Source organism: Psittacula echo (assembly GCF_963264785.1).
Source record: "Psittacula echo genome assembly, chromosome: 1".
Taxonomy (NCBI): Eukaryota; Metazoa; Chordata; class Aves; order Psittaciformes; family Psittacidae; genus Psittacula; species Psittacula echo.
Window position 1 is genome coordinate 108,775,652 of NC_137735.1, and position 19,608 is coordinate 108,795,259.

Here is a 19,608-nt window from a genome sequence, read left to right on the forward strand (position 1 = left end):
AGGAGATTACTGGTTATGTAGAGTGTCTGACTTCCATCAAATGTATTTGACCACAGACAATAGTAACCTTTAGTTTATAAATAGATTTCTTAAACCTACTGACATTTAATATGATCCTAATTTTTATTATGTAATCTAGCAAATGAAATAATTAAAAGGTTAAAATTATTTGAACAGTAATATTTTGTTTATACTGAATCTCTTATATGGTTGGGACATTCTTATTTTTTATGTCAGTGATAGTTTGTGTTATTTTTGCTGTTAAATGCACTTGTTGCATTTAATTTGTGGAGTTAACAGTTTGTGATTGGTAATTCGAGGGGCAGTTTCACAGAGGACTTTGTATTTAAGACGTTACATTGCTCCCATCTTTTCAAATGCATTGCAAAGTGATTTAACCTCAGTAACTGTAGATGTGTTGGATTGATCTTTATTATGGAAAGAATGTGTCTTGCAGGCAAGTCTGTCCATGTTCTCTGACTTTTGCATTTATATTGGCATTGAAAGCAGTCTCTTACGCAGAAGAATTGACAGATAGGACTTAAATCCCAATTTAGAAAATACCTTGAAGAATCAGAAGAGTTACAGACAAAACAGAGGCAGCAAAAACAGGAAACCAAGTTTACTGAACAATCTGGGAGTGAGAATCTCGATGATTTAATTTGATTAATGTGAGTTGTGATTCTGCTGTAAATGTAATTTATTCTTTTAAAGACTGCCATTTTAGAGAGCCTTTAGGACTTAATAGGAACTGAAAACACTTTCTAACACTTCATCTAGCTTTTGTGCATAATTGATATGTAATTAAGAAAATCATAGTGATGTAATGGTAATTCAGAAATGGGTAGAGTCACGTATTCTGTGAGAGGCATGAGCATTTATTGACAAACAAAAAAAATATAGATAAATGCAGTTCAGTTGCATTCATTCATGACTGCATGATAAATAAATACATTTATGTTTGAGTGAAGCTTGACTTCACTCTAAAAATGTGAACCTTTGGCTCCTTTGACTATTTTCTTTAATGGCAATATTATTTTACTCCACTTACAATTGCAAACTGGCTTATCTGTGAGATACAGAAAAATCCCTTTACAATGCCTTTTCAGACAGAAAAATAAAGGACAAATACTACTTCTACTTGCTGGTGCAACTGGAGCCAGAATGAGCAGTGAGGGAGCATGATTCCCTTTGCAAACACGTGAGGGTAATGGCACCAATTTTGTACATTTTTTCCTGCTGCACAGAGATGCGGGCAGAACCAGGTTCATTGCACTTGCTGAGGTCTAGGCAGGTGAGAATATGGCACAGATGCCTTATTGGTTACAGATTTTCCAAAGAACTTCCTTTCTATTTAAACACCTGCATTTAAATAAACATAAACAAATGTTTATTTAAACACCTGGCATTTATGCAGTTGTTTAAACTCCAGCTGGGATCTTTTGACTGTCCAGTGCAGCACCGTGTTGAACAGCATAGATCATCTGACTTGGAGGGCTCTAAAAGAGCATGGCCTCTCGAGTGTACAAACCCATATTACTTCAAACCAGATGGAGCTGTTTGCCCTGTGTATTTTAGCTTAGGTTTGCAAGGTTAGCAGTTGAATGCAAGGGTAAAATACGTTGTGAAATGAGCAGTTTTGATGAAGAAAAAATGATTTTGTGCAGTTACTTTGCAAAGACCATGCAACACAGAACAGACTGGATGTGAGTACTTTCCCCAGCACACATTACAAGAATTTACATGTGAATTTACATAGTGAATTAGAATTGCATCCCCTTGACCTTTTCCCAACAATTTAAAGCACATTCCTAGTAATCAAGAAGGGGTTCCACATGAGTGCTGAATTTCTCACACCTGCCATGTATGCTAGAAACAAGCTGACAGATCTGGGTTTCAATATCTTTTTAGGATCCTTCCCCCTAGATCTCTTGTGGCTCCTGAGGGCCTTGCTATCCATGTGAGTGGTACTTGCTGAATATGGCACAGGTTAAACTGCAGATATGCTCACTTTCTTGTCAGCACAGGTGAGCCAGGCCCTTTCTGAAGTTCACGTGAATTCACAAGATCTACTTGGCTTTTGTTACTCAGTTGCATCTAAGTTGAAACCAGGCTCCGGGCTCACTGTCCAGTCATATCTGCAATCTCTTACTGTGGTTGCTTGTGCCACAAACGAGTATACCCCAGTGTATTATCACTATGGACAACAATGATATTTTTCTGTGTCTTCATGGCTCAGTAAATATGAGTGTAGAGTTTTAATGAATAATATCTTTGGCTGTCATAACAGCAGCTTTTTGCCCATTCATCTATTTTCTTGTGATGTGGTTAAGCTCACAGCAGCTGGGAATAAAGAGCACAGCTGCCTTTTTCAGTTTTGTTTTTTTTTTTGGAACTCAACCTGCCCAATAAATCTTCTTCATTTTAAAATGAGGAGTTTCACCTGCCCAGAGCTTTTAGTAAGTGAACTTAATTCCTGGGCCAGAAACTGTCTATCTCCATATGAGAATTGCATGCCTTTAGCGCTGAGTAAAGTCTTTGGAGTTACATTATTTATTATTAGTGTTGCAAGAACGCATAAAAGAAGAAGCTACAGAACATTCTGCTAGGTACAGTGCAAGAACAGAACAAAAAGGTCATCTGTTTTCCCAAGCAGAGAAAAGTGGCAGCACTTGGATACAGACTCAGACAGGAACACAAGGAAGTAATGAGACTAATGTATTTGGAGTGATAGGCACCAGATGCTGACTGCTGATGGATGTTTATTGATTTATGCCATTGTAAGTCTAGGAGAGCTTGAGATTTTGGACATCAAAATTGTGACAGTTGTATGTATGAAAAAGCTGTTTAAAGTTACTTTTGGAGAAGTTGTCTTTATCAATTATTATCTCTTCTCTGTAGTCTGCTAAGTGTGCCTCACAGTCACTAAAATTTTTTGGCTTCACAGTGAGAGCGGTTGAACAGTCTACTATGATGTGGTGAGGGTTTTATTGCCACTCATTTAGGATAATTTGCTTACTTCACTTTGTGAATAATGCCAAACTGCATCCTTCTCTGTCACATGATCAGTGTTGTTTCTCTACATAATACATAGGATCAATATAATTTTACCCTTTACCTTCAAGAAAACTTTTATTATATAATCTGTAAAGTTTTTTATGAATTGCAGCTGATTAATTTTGAGATTTGTTGAATCAATTATTTTTACTTGAATCCTTTGCTAATTTATAAAACATGATCAAATGTATGTATTTTCATTGTTGAGGCACTCTTTATTATTTTCATTTGTCATACTGTGTTACACATAATACCAGATCTTGCTCTTAATTTTCTTAAATCCATTTCTATTGCATGTTAAACTGCAAACTGAAAGGACCAAGAGGGGAAAACCCAGCTTGTCTTTGCAAAATAATTCTGGCACGGAATCAACCTCTTTTTAATTCGAATATTTTTTGTCCAAGACCTTCCACTGTGCACATGAATAGAACTGACATAGTTTGAAGATATGCTAATAAGTAAAAGGAGAGAGGGAGAGGGTGATGAAATGAAATGGACAACAGAGACATTGTTTCAGAGAAAAGTTAGATTTTAATGCTTTAATGGAAAGAAATGAAAGGAAAACCAGGTGATTATGAAATCTGTGCTGGTTTAAGACTGCATCCTCTGCAAAGGAGAATAGTAAATATGAAGGGGTTGTGGAGATAAATAGGCATGTAGATTTTCAGCTGGAAATTTATTCCATAAAAACCAGTAACATCAGTTAAATATAAACAGAAAGTAAAAGTAAAAATATAAACCATTATTTTTTATCTTGATTTATTATCAAATTACCTAGTAATGAAATAACTTTTAGATCAGCATCTGCAACAAAGAATAAGGATTTTTTAAATGTCCGAGTGATTTCTGTTCACTAGTGAGCCATGAATAAAACTTATTTCAAAGATACATGATTTTACCTGTAATACTCTGCATGAATGTCAGTTATGAGTCCTCATGCTCCCAGATATTTCATATTTAGTGTCTTAACATTTCAGCCATATTGCAAATAACCATTTATTTCAGTAAAGTTCTGCTGCACTATTTTAACTGAAAATCAGAATATGGCAGATAAGGTAGAAGTAGCCTTTTAATTATTAGGAGTGACTAAAAAAAATACAGCCAAAACCACAGGAAAGTACTCCTCTACTTTCTCTCTTTTTAGAGACCAACATTGTATGCTGTTCGTAGACATGAAGTTAATAGGAATGCTACACAGGAAATGTTGAAAGCTTTTACACAAAGAAACAAATCAGTAGCCTCTACCGGCTAATCGTAGAATCAGCTGGGTTAGAAAAGACCTTTCAAGATCATCAAGTCCAACCATTACCCCAGCACTGCCAAGACCACCAGTAAATCGTGTCACTGAGGGCTTCATCTACATGGTGTGAACACTGCCAGGGACGGTGATTCCACCACTGCTCTGGGCAGCCTGTTCCAATGCCTGAGCACCCCCTCAGTGAAGAAATTGTTCCTAATATCCAATCTAAACCTCCCCTGGTGCAGCTTGAGGCCATTTCCTCTTGTCTTATCACTTGTTACTTGGGAGAGGAGACTGACCTCCACCTCAGTACAACCTCCTTTCAGTCCTTCTGCTGTGAAGTAGAAAGAGGGTATATATTATATTAGGGTCTGAGCCAGGGGGACACACATAACCTAGCAAGGATAGGGATGGATACTCATCATCTCAAAAGTACTAGTCTGAAGAGCTTGTGGTGGTATGCTTTAGCAACCATCAGCAAAGGGAAAAGGATAGTCAGCTGTGCAAGCTAAGTTGCAGCCAGAAGACTAGTACTGTGCAGATTTTTTAGCATTTTTCTTCTTCATCTTACAAGTATTTCTACCTCTGTTACAGACATACAAGTGTTTACAGTCTCAAGTAATATTTGCTACCAGTGCAACTTCACTGTAGGATTTGGGCAGTGAAGTGTGATTTTATTGTTGTTGTTCTGAGAATGAACAAATGGTATTTTAATCTAGTATTCAATTGATGTTTAATTCCTTATTACAGTTGGGGTGGGCCACATGATTTACGAATACAGCTGTGGGAAACATTTTAAGAAACTTTTTTGTTCTGGTTGAAATTGCCAATTTCTCAGAGATTTCAAAGAGATTATTTGTATTGGGGGGGGGGGGGGGGGGGAAGCCCACAGTGGAAATCAAACAGATCTACTGAAAGACTGCTGTTGTTTGTCTGTTTATTTGTCTGTGGCTAACAAATCTAGCTCCTCAACAGGACCTGGAGGGCTAAAGGAGCTGGAAAATCTCAACTCCCACACTCTGGCGCTTGAAGTTCAGGTTTTACAGGCTCCCAAAGTCCTAACAGTCAGACCACCCCAGAGCTGGGCAGGGAATGGAAATTCTTCTTCAGAGGGAATTTCAGCAACAAAAAGCTGCATATTCTTCCAAACTGGAACTAAATCAAATATCAAAACCTTCAAATATTCTGCCAATAAAGTTACTGTCCTGGGCTTAACTTCTTGCTGTGACTTTAGAGTCTATTTTCGAATAATTTGTTCATTAATTTATCCTGGTTTTTGTTCCCATGCATTGAAATCTCATAGCTGTTTTTGTCCAAGGGAGAGCTGCACAATCAGACCATTGCAAAATCCAATAAATAAAAATTGGGGATCTTCAGGATTGTAGCTTAACAACCTTGACATAGGACTGTAGCTTAAAAACCAATATGCACAGAGATGCAGAATCTTAGCCCAATACTCATAAAGCCCCTGCTTTTAGTGGGCTGGACTGGATAACCTGGCCTTAGAGCTGAGGGAGTCCCTCACACCACTTGGGAAATGAAAGCTCATCTTATGGTCATCGAGAGCAGGGAGGTTACTCCAGAGGTGATGAATGGGAATCCACTTATCTCAGATGAGAGTAGAAGCCTGTGGCTCAGTGGTGCAACTAGCCCACCCCTCTTCCTTACACTTTCAAAATATCTAACGGTGTAAATGGAGGATTTTTAAGAGTAAAGGGTAATAGTGTGCTGAATATCTATACATGTTTTTATGTATTTCTAAGCAACCCTTTAAAAGATTTTACTTGTCAGTTCACATAACTAGAGATGAGGGGGAAAAAAAGTAGGTGAATACTCATAAAAGCAAACAGAATGTGTTCAGTGTTGTTGTTGGTCTGTAAGATATATAAGATTTCCCATGCTGCTGGGTATAGAAGTGCATTTATAGGGTTTTTCTGTGCACTTCTTATAGAGCTCTAACATATCAGGGCATGACCAATTGTACTGTAAACAGAATTTACCAGCTTGGATTGCCTTTGGGATAGTTTCCTTTCCCCCTGGCAAACTCAGGTTCCATCATTCTTAGTGAAAGAAACTGAGTTATTACAAAACACATGGATATGTTTATACCCTTGTATGTGTAATCTGACTTGCTACTGTTCTTTTTAGCTTTCTCCATTTCTCAGTGTCTGTTACAGGAGGTAGCAGTGGAAGAGCTTTAAACTGCAAGCTCCACCCACGGTGCTACCCAACAAAGCCAAGTTATGCTAAAAACAGTGTGGAGAAAGGGAAGATATCTCCTTCGGTGGGCTTTGCATTCAAGTGGCAGTAGCAACAAGATTGGAGGAGTTTAAAACCTCCTCATACAGATTATTTTGCCACAGGAAGGAGTTTTTAATTTATTCACTGAAACTGAGATAAAATAGAATGATTTTATGAGCAGTGGAAGTACCAAAGAGCTGAGTTTCTGCAGATTTTTATCCTTTCTCCTCTGCACATCTTCTTGTCCTGTAACACTGTTCTCTCCCGTCTTTCTTCAATTCTTGCTTGCAATACACTCTTCTCACTATGATTTTCCTTGGTATCTTCACTTCCCTGTATCTACATTTCCCCCACAGAGCAACACTTTGAGCTTTTTCAACATGCTGTATCTGTTCATTTGAGCAAAGGGCAGCAGGTGTGAGGGTAGCCTGGCTGCAGGACTGCAGACTCTCGCTTGTCACTTCCATCAGAGCACTGACTTGGATGCCACCTTGTCTTCAGCCATCAGTTATTACAAAACATGCAAGAATGCAAGTCCTAAAGACCTTGAGCTCTGTGGCAAATGTGGTTGAAGTTACCCATTTTCATAAAAAAGTGTTAGGGCATACCGCAAGGTAGACAGGCTGTTAAACTGTATTAAACATATCACCCAGACGTTCTGCCTGCTTCTAAGAATATTTGACATTGTACCTAAAATGTGAACCTCTTTCCATAAGATAAATGCTAATTATCAAAACTTGCATTACCTGTTCTTGACCTATGTATGACATTTTTCTCCTATTGCTTCCATCCTTTTGTCAGCATGACTCAGGTACAGTGCTGCCGCAGCCAACTGGAGAAGCAGTACTGCTCAGATGGGATTGAGTTTGCCAATGTACGTGAAGAGTGTGAGTCACATATTGGTGAAAATTCCACCTGTGAAGCTGACTACTTCAAGGTGAGACATAAGAGGTACTCCTGTTCATCTTTAAGAAATGGTATTGACTGTCTAGATTACTATTAAGGGTTGACTCTGAAGGTCACGATACTCAGTTTGATGCACATAAACAGGTTTTTTCCCCTCCTAAACTTCGTGTCTCTGTTAAGGCTGTCCACTTTATGCTTCTTTGAGATAAACAGTTCCTTGTTGAGTGAAGCAGACTGTTTCATTACATTTTTAGCACAAGCAAAGGGTAGAATGCAAAAGGGTGGAAAGTCTTGAATGGGTAATTGGCTATGAAACTAATTTTGCATAAAGATAAGACATAAACGCTGTAGGATGGGTGAAAAACTTGGCCACATTTCAGACTTTAGCTTTCATTAGAGCTTCATGGATTAAGGTCAAACTCAGTGATTTTCAGTAAAGGGGTAGGACTGAAGTTAATCCTCTTAGTGTACTTATTATTCTAGCTTGTGTATGTGTCCTTAGATAACACCATTTTGATTTACAATTGAATGGAGACGTGTAAGCTTGTGATAATAGTATTTGATATTAGAATAAAAATGCCTACTGTTGGCATCTTTAGTTAATCTATGCCCTGCCTTCCGCGTTTACTACCATCTTTGCCTCTCAGTTTTTGAAAGGGAGCCTATTCATAGCACTCTGCAGAGTGCTTTTGGAAGAAAGTTCTATCAGCAAGATCTTGACCTTGACCATGACCCAGTCATTAACAGCTCTGGTCCTGTTACAGATTTCCTTCAGTGGTGATGAAAATAGATGAGAATGATTTTAATTTTCCCCACTGCTCAAAAACGCTAAGTGTTTTAGGTCATTCAGTTAAAAAAAAATCAACTATATAGAAGATGGCAGATAATGTCTGACTCACAAGTTTCATGTCTCTTCAAAATGACATCTTGATCATGTTCCTGGCAGTAGGATGTCGCTGGTGCCAGGGCTGTGAAGTGATCCATGTTCTCACTGTGAGCGTAAGAAAGGTAACACATGCTGATGAGGCTGGCATTGTTGGGTTGTCACAAACTTGTCTACATTTGCAGCCTGATTCTGTCCACGGTGGAGTGTGTCCCCCAGAGGAGCCATAAGTCTCCTGTTGGCCATGTCCAGGGTATCACAGTATCACAGTATGCTAGAGATTGGAAGGGACCTCAAAAGATCATCTAGTCCAATCCCCCTGCCAGAGCAGGAACACCTAGATGAGGTTACACAGGAATGTGTCCAGGCGGGTTTTGAATGTCTCCAGAGAAGGAGACTCCACAACCTCCCTGGGCAGCCTGTTCCAGTGTTCTGTCACCCTCACTGAGAAGAAGTTTCTTCTCAAGTTTAAGTGGAACCTCTTGTGTTCCAGTTTGTACCCATTACCCCTTGTCCTATCATTGTTTGCCACTGAGAAGAGCCTGGCTCCATCCTCATGACACTCCCCCTTTATATATTTATATACACTAATAAGGTCCCCCCGCAGTCTCCTCTTCTCCAAACTATAGAGACCCAGCTCCCTCAGCCTTTCCTCATAAGGGAGATGCTCCACTCCCTTAATCATCTTAGTTGCCCTGCGCTGGACTCTCTCCAGCAGGTCCCTGTCCTTCTTGAACTGAGGGGCCCAGAACTGGACACAATATTCCAGGTGCGGTCTCACCAGGGCAGAGTAGAGGGGAAGGAGGACCTCTCTCAACCTACTGACCACCCCCCTTCTAATACACCCCAGGATGCCATTGGCCTTCTTGGCCACAAGGGCACAGTGTTGGCTCATGGTCATCCTGCTGTCCACTAGGACCCTGCTCCTGGCTTAGAGATTCTTCTGTGCAGCCTTTGCTATTAAGAAGTGTGTCCATCCCAATGTGCATGGGGCATGAAAAAATATTTAGCCCTATGTGTCAGTACTTTGAAGGGCTATGAACAGATGAACAAAGACCATGATGGTTCCTACTCTACAGATTCAAGTGCTTGCAAACAGAGACAGGTTTATAACAGCAGCACTATTTTAAACACATGCCATGGGACAACTCTAAACCAGAATAGAACTGTTCAAGGAAACCCACTTTCCCATCAATTGACTGGTGTTTCCCTATGTGGGCTTGTCAGCATGAGGAAGAGTTAATGATGCTTTTCACAATGGCCAGACTTCTTTAAAGATGTCAGGTTTTCATGGCGACAGCTGTATTATTAAACAAAATGAACTTGGCCTTGGTTTCTGGCCCTGAGAATAAACTGCTCAGCACAGCTCATGTCACGTAACTGACATCTTTCTCCTGCAAAACACAGTGTGTAAGGGCAGTTGGGAACACTTGCTGGCCTGTGCTAACCCCAAAATATGCTTCAGCATTGTCTGAAAGGATGTTAGTTGCCATTAGAGCTTCCTAATATTTAAACATTACAGATGATTGAAGGGCAATGCCAAAGCCCATATTCTGTCCCTGTTTAATTTACTTGTATAAACACAGTCAGTGTTATTTAATCGTCATCAGCCACATTCTGCCTCCCTCTTCCCCCACAATAGGAATATCTTACACTTAATAACTCTACCAAGATAGCTGTAAGTATGTCTTTATAGATAGTCTGTTTGATCCATGATGGACATAAATGATTTATGATCTAATATGAGTGAACAATTCATTATTTCTTTCGTTGAATACAGTTTGAACCTGATGGCCTTGCAAGACAATGTATCTTGCAGTTGTGCTGTGCTGTAGCAAACAAACTTTAATACCAAGCCCATCTGATATGAGCTTGAATCTCGTTTTGCCCGAGTTTCTCAGTTTCTGTTTAGCTCAGGTAGCATAGGAAATCTTTTGTATCTTCTTTGTCTCCTTCAAAGAAGCAGAAAGAGTGATTTAGTAATTCAGTCAGTAGGATTAATCACAGTAGTTTGCAGCAAATGAGGCAGCAAATCTTTCTTTTGAATCTAAAACTTGTGATTGGAAAGAAGATAAAAGGACCATATTTTGAAAACACTTGCCTTGGCTTTTACACACAAAGGCAGTAGGCATAGGTAATGATGGGCATAATTTTACTCCTTTGTTTTTTTGGAAGCATAACATCTTGGAAAAAAGGATGCAACAATTAACTTTTAAATCTTGATCAAAAAACAGTAATCAATTTCAGATTTGTTTCTGGCACAGGCAATGTAGAAATGGATTTATAAAAGGTTTTCTTTTCCCAAAGATCAACATATGGCCTTATCTCCCCAGTTTTGGCAAGAATACGGTGTTTGTGTATATTGGGTGAGCATAAAAGTTCTATTGCTTTGGACTGTTGAGCTTATTTTTAATTTTTGTTCAGATCTTCTAAAGTCCTGAAAAATTCCACTGGCTGACTTGAATTTTTTTTCAGTCTGTTTTTCATGGCATTGACTGCTTAGTCTGGGTTTCAGCAAGTGAGAGACCTCTTGTGGACAGATAGGCAAAAGCAATATTAATACATGGTTCAGCCAGATCTAGTAATTTAAATAATATGTCTCTTAAACTCTGGTAACATACATAATAAAGCACTACTATACATTTTTACTAATTAAAAGACCTTATTGATGATAGAAATTTCAGGTGTTTTTTAATTACACCAAAATTAAATCTTCAAGCTTCTCACATGTAACTATTCCCTTATTCCTTTCCATCTTTATTCCTTTCTGTGAAAAGGCAAGATATAAGAGCAGACAAGGGATCATAGGACTTCAAGTAGGACACAGGTTTCTACCCAAACATGAATATCAAGGCATGGCTCTGAAACTGCATGGACTTTTGCTAATAACAGGGGAGAGGCAAAGAGAAGATCATAGAACCATAGAATAGTTAGGGTTGGAAAGGACCTTAAGATCATCTAGTTCCAACCCCCCTGCCATGGGCAGGGACACCTCACACTAAACCATGCCACCCAAGGCCTCATCCAGCCTGGCCTTGAACACCACCAAGGATGGAGCATTCACAACCTCCGTGGGCAACCCATTCCAGTGCCTCACCACCCTCTCAGTAAAGAATTTCTTCCTTATATCCAATCTAGACTTCCACTGTTTAAGTTTGAACCCGTTACCCCTTGTCCTGTCACTGCAGTCCCTGATGAATAGTCCTTCCCAGCATCCTTGTAGGCCCCCTTCAGATACTGGAAGGCTGCTATGAGGTCTCCATGCAGCCTTCTCTTCTCCAGGCTGAGCAGCCCCAACTTTCTCAGCCTGGCTTCATAGGGGAGGTGCTCCAGCCCCCTGATCATCCTCGTGGCCCTCCTCTGGACTTGCTCCAACAGTTCCATGTCCTTTTTATGTTGAGGACACCAGAACTGCACACAATACTCCAAGTGAGGTCTCACGAGAGCAGAGTAGAGGGGCAGGATCACCTCCTTCGACCTGCTGGTCACGATCCTTTTGATGCAGCCCAGGATACGGTTGGCTTTCTGGGCTGCGAGCGCACACTGAAGCCGGCTCATGTTCATTTTCTCATCAACCAGCACCCCCACGTCCTTCTCTGCAGGGCTGCTCTGAATCTCTTCTCTGCCCAACCTGTAGCTGTGCCTGGGATTGCTCCGACCCAGGTGTAGGACCTTGCACTTGGCATGGTTAAACTTCATCAGGTGGGCATCAGCCCACCTCACAAGCGTGTCAAGGTCCCTCTGGATGGCATCCCTTCCCTCCGGCGTATCAACCGAACCACACAGCTTGGTGTCATCGGCAAACTTGCTGAGGGTGCACTCAATCCCACTGTCCATGTCTCCGACAAAGATGTTGAACAAGACTGGTCCCAACACAGATCCGTGAGGGACACCACTCGTTACCGGTCTCCAGCCGGACATCGAGCCATTGACCACAACTCTTTGCGTGCAGCCATCCAGCCAGTTCTTTATCCACCGAGTGGTCCACCCATCAAATTGATGTCTCTCCAATTTAGAGACAAGGATGTCGTGTGGGACAGTGTCGAATGCTTTGCACAAGTCCAGGTAGATGACATCAACTGCTCTGCCCCTGTCCATCAGTTTCGTAGCCCCATCATAGAAAGCCACCAAACTGGTCAGGCAGGATTTCCCCTTAGTGAAGCCATGCTGGCTGTCACCAACCACCTCCTTGTTTTTCATGTGCCTTAGCATGCCTTCCAGGAGAGTCTGATCCAAGATTTTGCCAGGCACAGAGGTGAGACTGACTGGTCTGTAATTCCCTGGGTCATCCGTTTTTCCCTTCTTAAAAATCGGGGTTATATTTCCCTTTTTCCAGTCGTCGGGAACTTCACCTGACTGCCATGATTTTTCAAATATGATGGACAGTGGCTTAGCAACTTCATTTGCCAGCTCCTTTGGGACTTGCAGATGGATTTCATCAGGTCCCATGGACTTGTGTACGTTTAGGTTTTTAAGATGGTCTCGAACCAGATCCTCTCCTACAGTGGGCCTAGGGTCTTCATTCTCACAGTCCCTGCATCTGCCTTCCAAGACTTGGGTGGTGCCGTCAGAGCCTTTGCCAGTGAAGACCGAGGCAAAGGAGTCATTAAGAACCTAAGAAGTCATTAAGATATTTATTATTGGGATCACTTGAGAAGCAAAGGCAAATTTATGGGCAGTGAAAGTGTGTGGTAGCAACTCCATCATTAGGTTGTACTATTCATGAAGGCAGTGATGGTTCTAGTACGAATGGGTGAATGGTCATTGAAACATGCCTCCAGGTTGCTGGCAACCTTTGGAAAATGGCTGCAAACACATCAAGAACTGAACTGATATGGAGTCTAGAACTGCAGTCTGGACTAAAGGATCAAAGTCTTTCAGAAAAGGCTAACAACCCTGGAAAAATTTGTGTGAAAAAAAGAAATGTTGAGATTAATCTTATCAGAATAGTGATAGTTATAATAATACCAGAGTGCTCCGTGAGCGTAAGTTAAACTAGCCTTATCATTGCTATATTACTACCATTCCACAGTGGGAGAACTGAAAGAAAAGGTGACTTTCTAAGTTTAGAAGTGAAATATGTGGAGTTCTGAGTGTACTCTGAGCACAAAGCCATTCAACAGCTTATTCATCTGTTTTCTTTAGTTGAGCAGGAAATGTTAATCCTTAGGACTGCCAGTGCAGAATCTTCTAGGGTCAACATTAAAAGCTAGTTACCATGAACATCAGTTAAGAAAACGTTTGACACTTTCCATCTTTGTTTTGGCTGTGGTAAAGCAATATATATTATTATCATTTTCAAGGTGTTAAATCAAGATGCATCATGCACACATAGGTTGGAACAAATGGTTCAATGCATACTATTACGGTAAATGAAAATGCAGTTTCTTACAGATGTTGCAAGACTTAGCAAGCTCTGTAATTGAAGATTCATGTTAGCTGGAGACAGAGGTCTTTCAAGTGGTGACTCAACCCAGACAAAATGATGAACATAAGTCTATTCAGCACTTTCAGGAATGGCAAGATTAATGATTACTCTTTAAAAAGTCTAAAGGAACACTGTAAATCCCAATTTGAACATTATGCGACAAAAAAAAAGAACTAGACTGAGTCACTTCATATGCCTAACAGTAAAAGACAGTGAGGATATCCAGAAGTATATGATGTCAAAATCGGGCAAGGCTCTATTCAGTAACTTAAATAAGGTTTGTTATCAAAAATACACGAGCTTAAGTCAATGAATCTGTAGCACAGTTTTCATTTCTGTCTTCTAATTTGTGGTTGAGAAAAATGGAAATCTTGACAAAATTATAGACAGATGTTAAAAACTTTGAGAAGGATGCCTCATGAAAATGTTAGACATGTTAGACAGAATACATATTCAGAAATGTTGCAATTCTTGGAAGAGGTCATCAAGTATTTATTTCTAAAGTCATCCGGAAAAGCCAGAAAAGATGGAAATATCCCAGTCACATTAGTCATGAAAACAGAGCATCCATCACTAGATGCAAGTAGCTGGAGAACCAAGTAACAGAAATGGGTAGTGAGGAACTGTCCCACTAAACAGTAGTTAATAAGGGAAAACATGTATCTTAATGTTAGAGTGAGCATGAAAACAACAGCACAGCATTGGCCAAGAGGGGAGAGTTCCTGCTGTACAGCAGTCTGCAGCAGGGAGAGAATTTGTCTATGTATTGAAAGACAAAGTACAAAATAGCATGCTTAGATACTTCAAAATGCTGTAAAGTAGAAGAAGATTGAAGAAACACAGAAAAATTATTTTATTATTTTATTATTTTACTTTCACTCTGCTTGAGGTGTTAGAAGAACCTTTCACTGCAGTACAGAGGGAAAAACATGCATAACACCTTGTAGAATATAGGCAGGGGTATGCATCTGAGAGTAATGAAAGAAATGTCATAGTTGCCGCCTTTTCGATAGTTGTAGTGCTTAAGGCACCAAATTACAGACTTTTAGTTCAATGTTCAGTTACTTGATATTCATCTGTTCTGTTTCATGGTGCAGGCTATTTTTCTCAAGCAATAAACAAGTCTGGAAGAATAATTAAGAATAAAAGCCTAAATCTGCTTTTACGTGACAGTAGTGGTAGCAGACTAGTTCCAGAGAACCAAACATCTTTGCTGATTTCTAACAGCAAGGAAGAAAACTGAATTAGTTAGCAGTGTCCCCTCAAGTTTAACTAAAAGGAGGCCTCCATAGGATTAACTTGCCCTGTGTTCACTTCTGTGGTGTATTCCGGGCTGTAGTTCAGCAGGTCTGAAAGAGGCAGACCATGTTTTGTTGCTGGAAGCCATGTCAGGACTGTGATGCTTTTAAATAATGTTTGACTATGTAGTCTGTTTTTCAGAGCAAAACTGCTTCTCTTTATGACATGTTAACACTAACCTTGGATGAATCATGTTTGTTGGCTTGTTTGTCTGTTAGTTCAGAGAGGGGTATTTTTTGCTGGTTAAGTTGACTAGGCAGTTTAATTATAAACTGAGTCATACTCTTCATTGATTGTGTCCTGTTTTAATTGAACTGGACATAAAAGGGAAGCAGAGGTCTTAAGAGGTTCCACTGTTTGCTGGTGTGTGAAACTGGACTATGCAGGCAGAGAACCATTCTGGTCCTTCACATCACCTTTCACACACATTCACACATACACAGTTTTTGTGAGAACTGGATCTGGGTTCTGTGCTTGGCTGTATGTAGGCCTGATGCAAAGCTCACTGAACTCAAATACAGATCAAAATGTCTGAGACTAAGTATACCAGGACTTCTTAAAGAGTTTGCAGAATGTATTCCATAAGTTTGCCAAGGTGGGATGACACTATTGACACTACTGACAAAATTCACATTGATTTGTTCAGGGCTAGGATTTGCCTCTCTTTCAATTATTATTTATTTATTTATTAACAGGTATGCTGCTACTGTTGTCTGCTGGGAAAGAATGCCCAAGTTCAAGGACAGAGTTGTGAACCCAACCCAAAGATAGGATACCAGTGTGGAATTGTCTTCAGAGCTTGCTGTGTGAAGGGTCAAGATCTGTCCATCAGCGATGATGCTCCTAAAAAGGAGCAAGGTATTTTACGTTGCAAGTGTAAAAAGGGAAATGCAAAATGATATGAGGTACAAGGAGTGCTTGTACTTTAAATTATTTCTGTTGGAATTCTGTGTGGACATCCTGATCCTTACAGGCACTATGTTGGTGAATTTTTCCTTTTTCGCTTAGCAGACAGTCCTAAAATTGCAGAAAAGTCATACTGTGTAGTGCTGCCTCCTTAGTGGGCAGTTGAGCACTGAAAACATGCAGTCTGGCTTGCAGATCACCAGTGACAGATTTTGAAGACATCATCCTAACCAAACAAAGTCAAGCCCAGACCCTACCACAAGAGCTTGCTTTGGTCAGCTTGAGCCAGTGGGTTATCAGACTTGTTTCAGGTCTTTCAAACCTGGCTTATGTCAGTGTCTGCCCTTATCAAGTAACGTTTAGAAACGCCATTCCAGTTTCTTTGTGTGCCACTGTTTCAGCAGGGGAATTCTCCTTGTCCATTAGCTCTGGCTGAAGTGACTGGACTAGTAGATACCTTGTACTTAGAGCACTCTGCTAATAAGAAAAATTTTTAGGCTCAATGTACCTGCATGACATGAAAAAAACATCAGCACCTGAAAATCCAGATTGTGAGCACAGCATACAGTCTTTCCATACTTACCCTTGGAAGCAAGTGGTGTGCATAATAACCACTATGCATATGGTTAGTATGGTTTTAGTATGGTCATTGTGCCAAACATTGTTCATTGAAAAAATAAGTCTATGTCAGCAAGCAGGGCAGGACAATGTTCTCACCATTAAACTAAGAAGCAAGCAGGTAGTTCAATATATCTCAAATATCCCTATTGACAATAAAAATTGCCTGTAGAAAGACAGAGCCAACAATATTAATAGACACTTAGTCTCCATTTTGCAAGACAGCTTCTTGGACTAACACCTTGTGTTTGTGTTATGCAATAGAAAGACATTTAAGGCATTCTACTGCAGAGCATAAGGCAAGCTGATTTCTTGTATGACACTTTCTTGATAATGTAATGAATATTCTCTGGTATTGTGTCCCCAGAGATCTCTATAAAATCAAACCAGATTTGGACAAATTGATTTCTTTATCTTCCTTATGACCAAAATGTCCCTATAGTGTGAGGACTCAGTGTATCAACCCAGCCTCGTGCCACTGCACAAATCTTGCTTTCACATCCATTATTTATTATTTATTATTTGCTTGCAAGAGACTTCTGTTTGGATAGGCTTATGGACAATCATATGAAATGATACCAAGCTTCCTATTCAATAACCAGAATATTTTTAGATTTTGTTTTTACACATCTCACTACCAGCCTATCATTTCCCTTGTGTTCAAAGTGACAGGATGGGAAGAAGTCCATTAGCTAGTCCTTTGGGCAAGCAATGGGTTCAGACAGTGAACCCATTTCAGCCTTTTATGGTTTCCTTGTAGAGAGAAACAACTCTCAGGACACATGCATGTAGCACAAGTACCTCTGATCAAAACTCTGAGTTAAGGTATATGAAGTACATATGAAAGAATGCCATAAGTAGGTACCCAAAAATTGGGTGTGAAGTTCTTTTTGGAATGAAGTCTAAATAAATAACTGAGATTAATGTGATTTTCATTATAACTGTGAATACCCCAAGCTACTATAAAGTTAGTGGAAGCCAAGCATGCCTCAGCAACATGTCTTATGAAAATGAGGTTAAGCACTGGTTAAAAGCCTAATGTTAAGAACCTGCATTTGAAAATCTCAGTCCAAATTTAATCTATGATCACAGCACGACTTTCATATTGAATCAGTCGGATGGAAAATGCCTGGTGGCCATGTACATTTGAATGGCAAATTTAAGTATGAAATAGCTGTAAAATATGTAAATAATGTTCTTTAATTTTGTCCTGGTTTATCCAAAACCCTAGTCTGAGTCCCATGCCAAGCAGTCAGCTTTTTACTAATGCCTATCTCTCCTCCTTTTAGTTGAAATTTCAAAGGAAGAACTAGACCAAGAAGATCCCTATCTGCATGATGGCTGCAGAGGTAAGTCAGGTGACTAGTCCTGTTAGCCAGCTCTTTTGTGATTGCCTCCAATAAAAGTGAAGCAAACTGAGATCTAGAGATTAGTCAAAACCTTTTGCCCAGGCTAGTTATGGGTAAAAATAACAGAATGAAGATCCTTTCTAAGAAATAGTAGGCCATTATATGTGATGCCTCAATAGTTCTTAAATACAAGGGAGACATTGTCCTCCATAATGGAGTCCGTTTTACCCACCTGAAACTTAGACTATGCATTTAACTTTTATTTAACTTCTAGTGGGTAGTACCTCAGAGGTGTTACCTATTGAACCTGTGGAGTACTCTGGATTCTCCAGGATATGGGGATCCTATATTAAATATGTGCATTCTTTTATTCTGTGAATGCTCCATCCTTGGTGGCGTTCAAGGCCAGGTTGGATGAGGCCTTGGGTGGCATGGTTTAGTGTGAGGTGTCCCTGCCCATGGCAGGGGGGTTGGAACAAAATGATTTTGGAGGTCCTTTCCAACCCTAACTATTCTATGATTCTATGATTTTCCTCTTGGGATGATCAGGGTGATTGAATATGAAATGAAACGTGTTTTCTTTTTCATACACCGCCTCAAAAAAGGAAAGAAAAGTGTCTATTGTCCTCGTTAGTCAGACTGTTCTGCTTCCTGGGAAGAATGTGTTGTTGGGATATTGTTCTGCAAGGTATTCTGATTTATTGCTTCTCACATGTGATTTACATGTCTATAAACTTAAACCAGCAGTGATTTATTATTTTCTACAAGCGTCTCATAACTAAGTAATGTATTTAGGATAAAATCAATTTAGTAGTCTTATATTCTAGTTGAGAGATGATTTACTGTGTGGCATGTTGCATAGCTTTACACTCTAGAGAGGATGGAAATGCCTACTAGGTCATTAGCTAGTCAAAGCCAATGCCGGCTGTCCTTGTGTCCAGCTGCTAATTATAAGAGATGACATAGGAGAATGTGTTACATATTTTCCTAGCATTATTTCTTTATGTACTCTGTTGCATTTGTCAGTTAATCAGGTGCCTGCAAGAGATGGATTGGTATGACTAGTTACATATTAAAGTTTCTTTTTACAGTATGTTTTCTGATAAACTTGGCATGCCAAAATTGCTTGTGGTCTTCTGAACTTCACTAGGGGAAACTTAAATTTCTTAGGCAATGGAACTTCCAGCAGTGTGTTTTGGAGCACCTTTCTGGTATATGAGGAAATTAATTCTGTTCTTCCAACAGCTTCATGATAGGTTTTACTGTGGCTGACAGCAGCTCAAGTATTAGCAAAGGTTCAGAAAGCAGTAGCTGTCCATTTCAACTACAAGACTATGGTTCCTTCTAATGTCATTGTCTTTGCCAGTACTGTGTACAGACCTAATTTTCTGTGGTGTAATAATGGCCCTGTCCTCATTGGAAATCTTTACACTTAAAAAAAGATATTTAGTTCACTCAAAAGTTTAAAGTATTCCAGCTGCATTGCCAGCATTGATTGTGTTTTTCTTAACCCTTTTGTTATTATGCCTATCCAGCTATTCTGAAAAACAGAAGAGGACTGGTTCTATTTGTAATAAGAGTATCAATACTCATATAAAAAATGGTTGGAAGTACATAACCTTTTCTCTACTATGAGAATATGAAATGTTTTTAATATTAAAATTATCTTTTAACAAGTTCA

The 19,608-nt window shown here is 39.7% G+C and overlaps 1 protein-coding gene across 1 annotated transcript in view; it reads left to right on the forward strand.

Annotated features, from left to right (window-relative positions):
- FBLN1 (fibulin 1) overlaps nt 1–19,608 on the forward strand; it is an 83,876-nt gene that overhangs the window by 15,637 nt on the left and 48,631 nt on the right. The window contains exons 3-5 of the mRNA XM_080632182.1: nt 7,340–7,475; nt 15,750–15,912; nt 17,868–17,927. Of these exons, the coding sequence (XP_080488308.1) occupies nt 7,340–7,475; nt 15,750–15,912; nt 17,868–17,927 (359 nt within the window). The remainder of the gene's footprint in view (nt 1–7,339; nt 7,476–15,749; nt 15,913–17,867; nt 17,928–19,608) is intronic.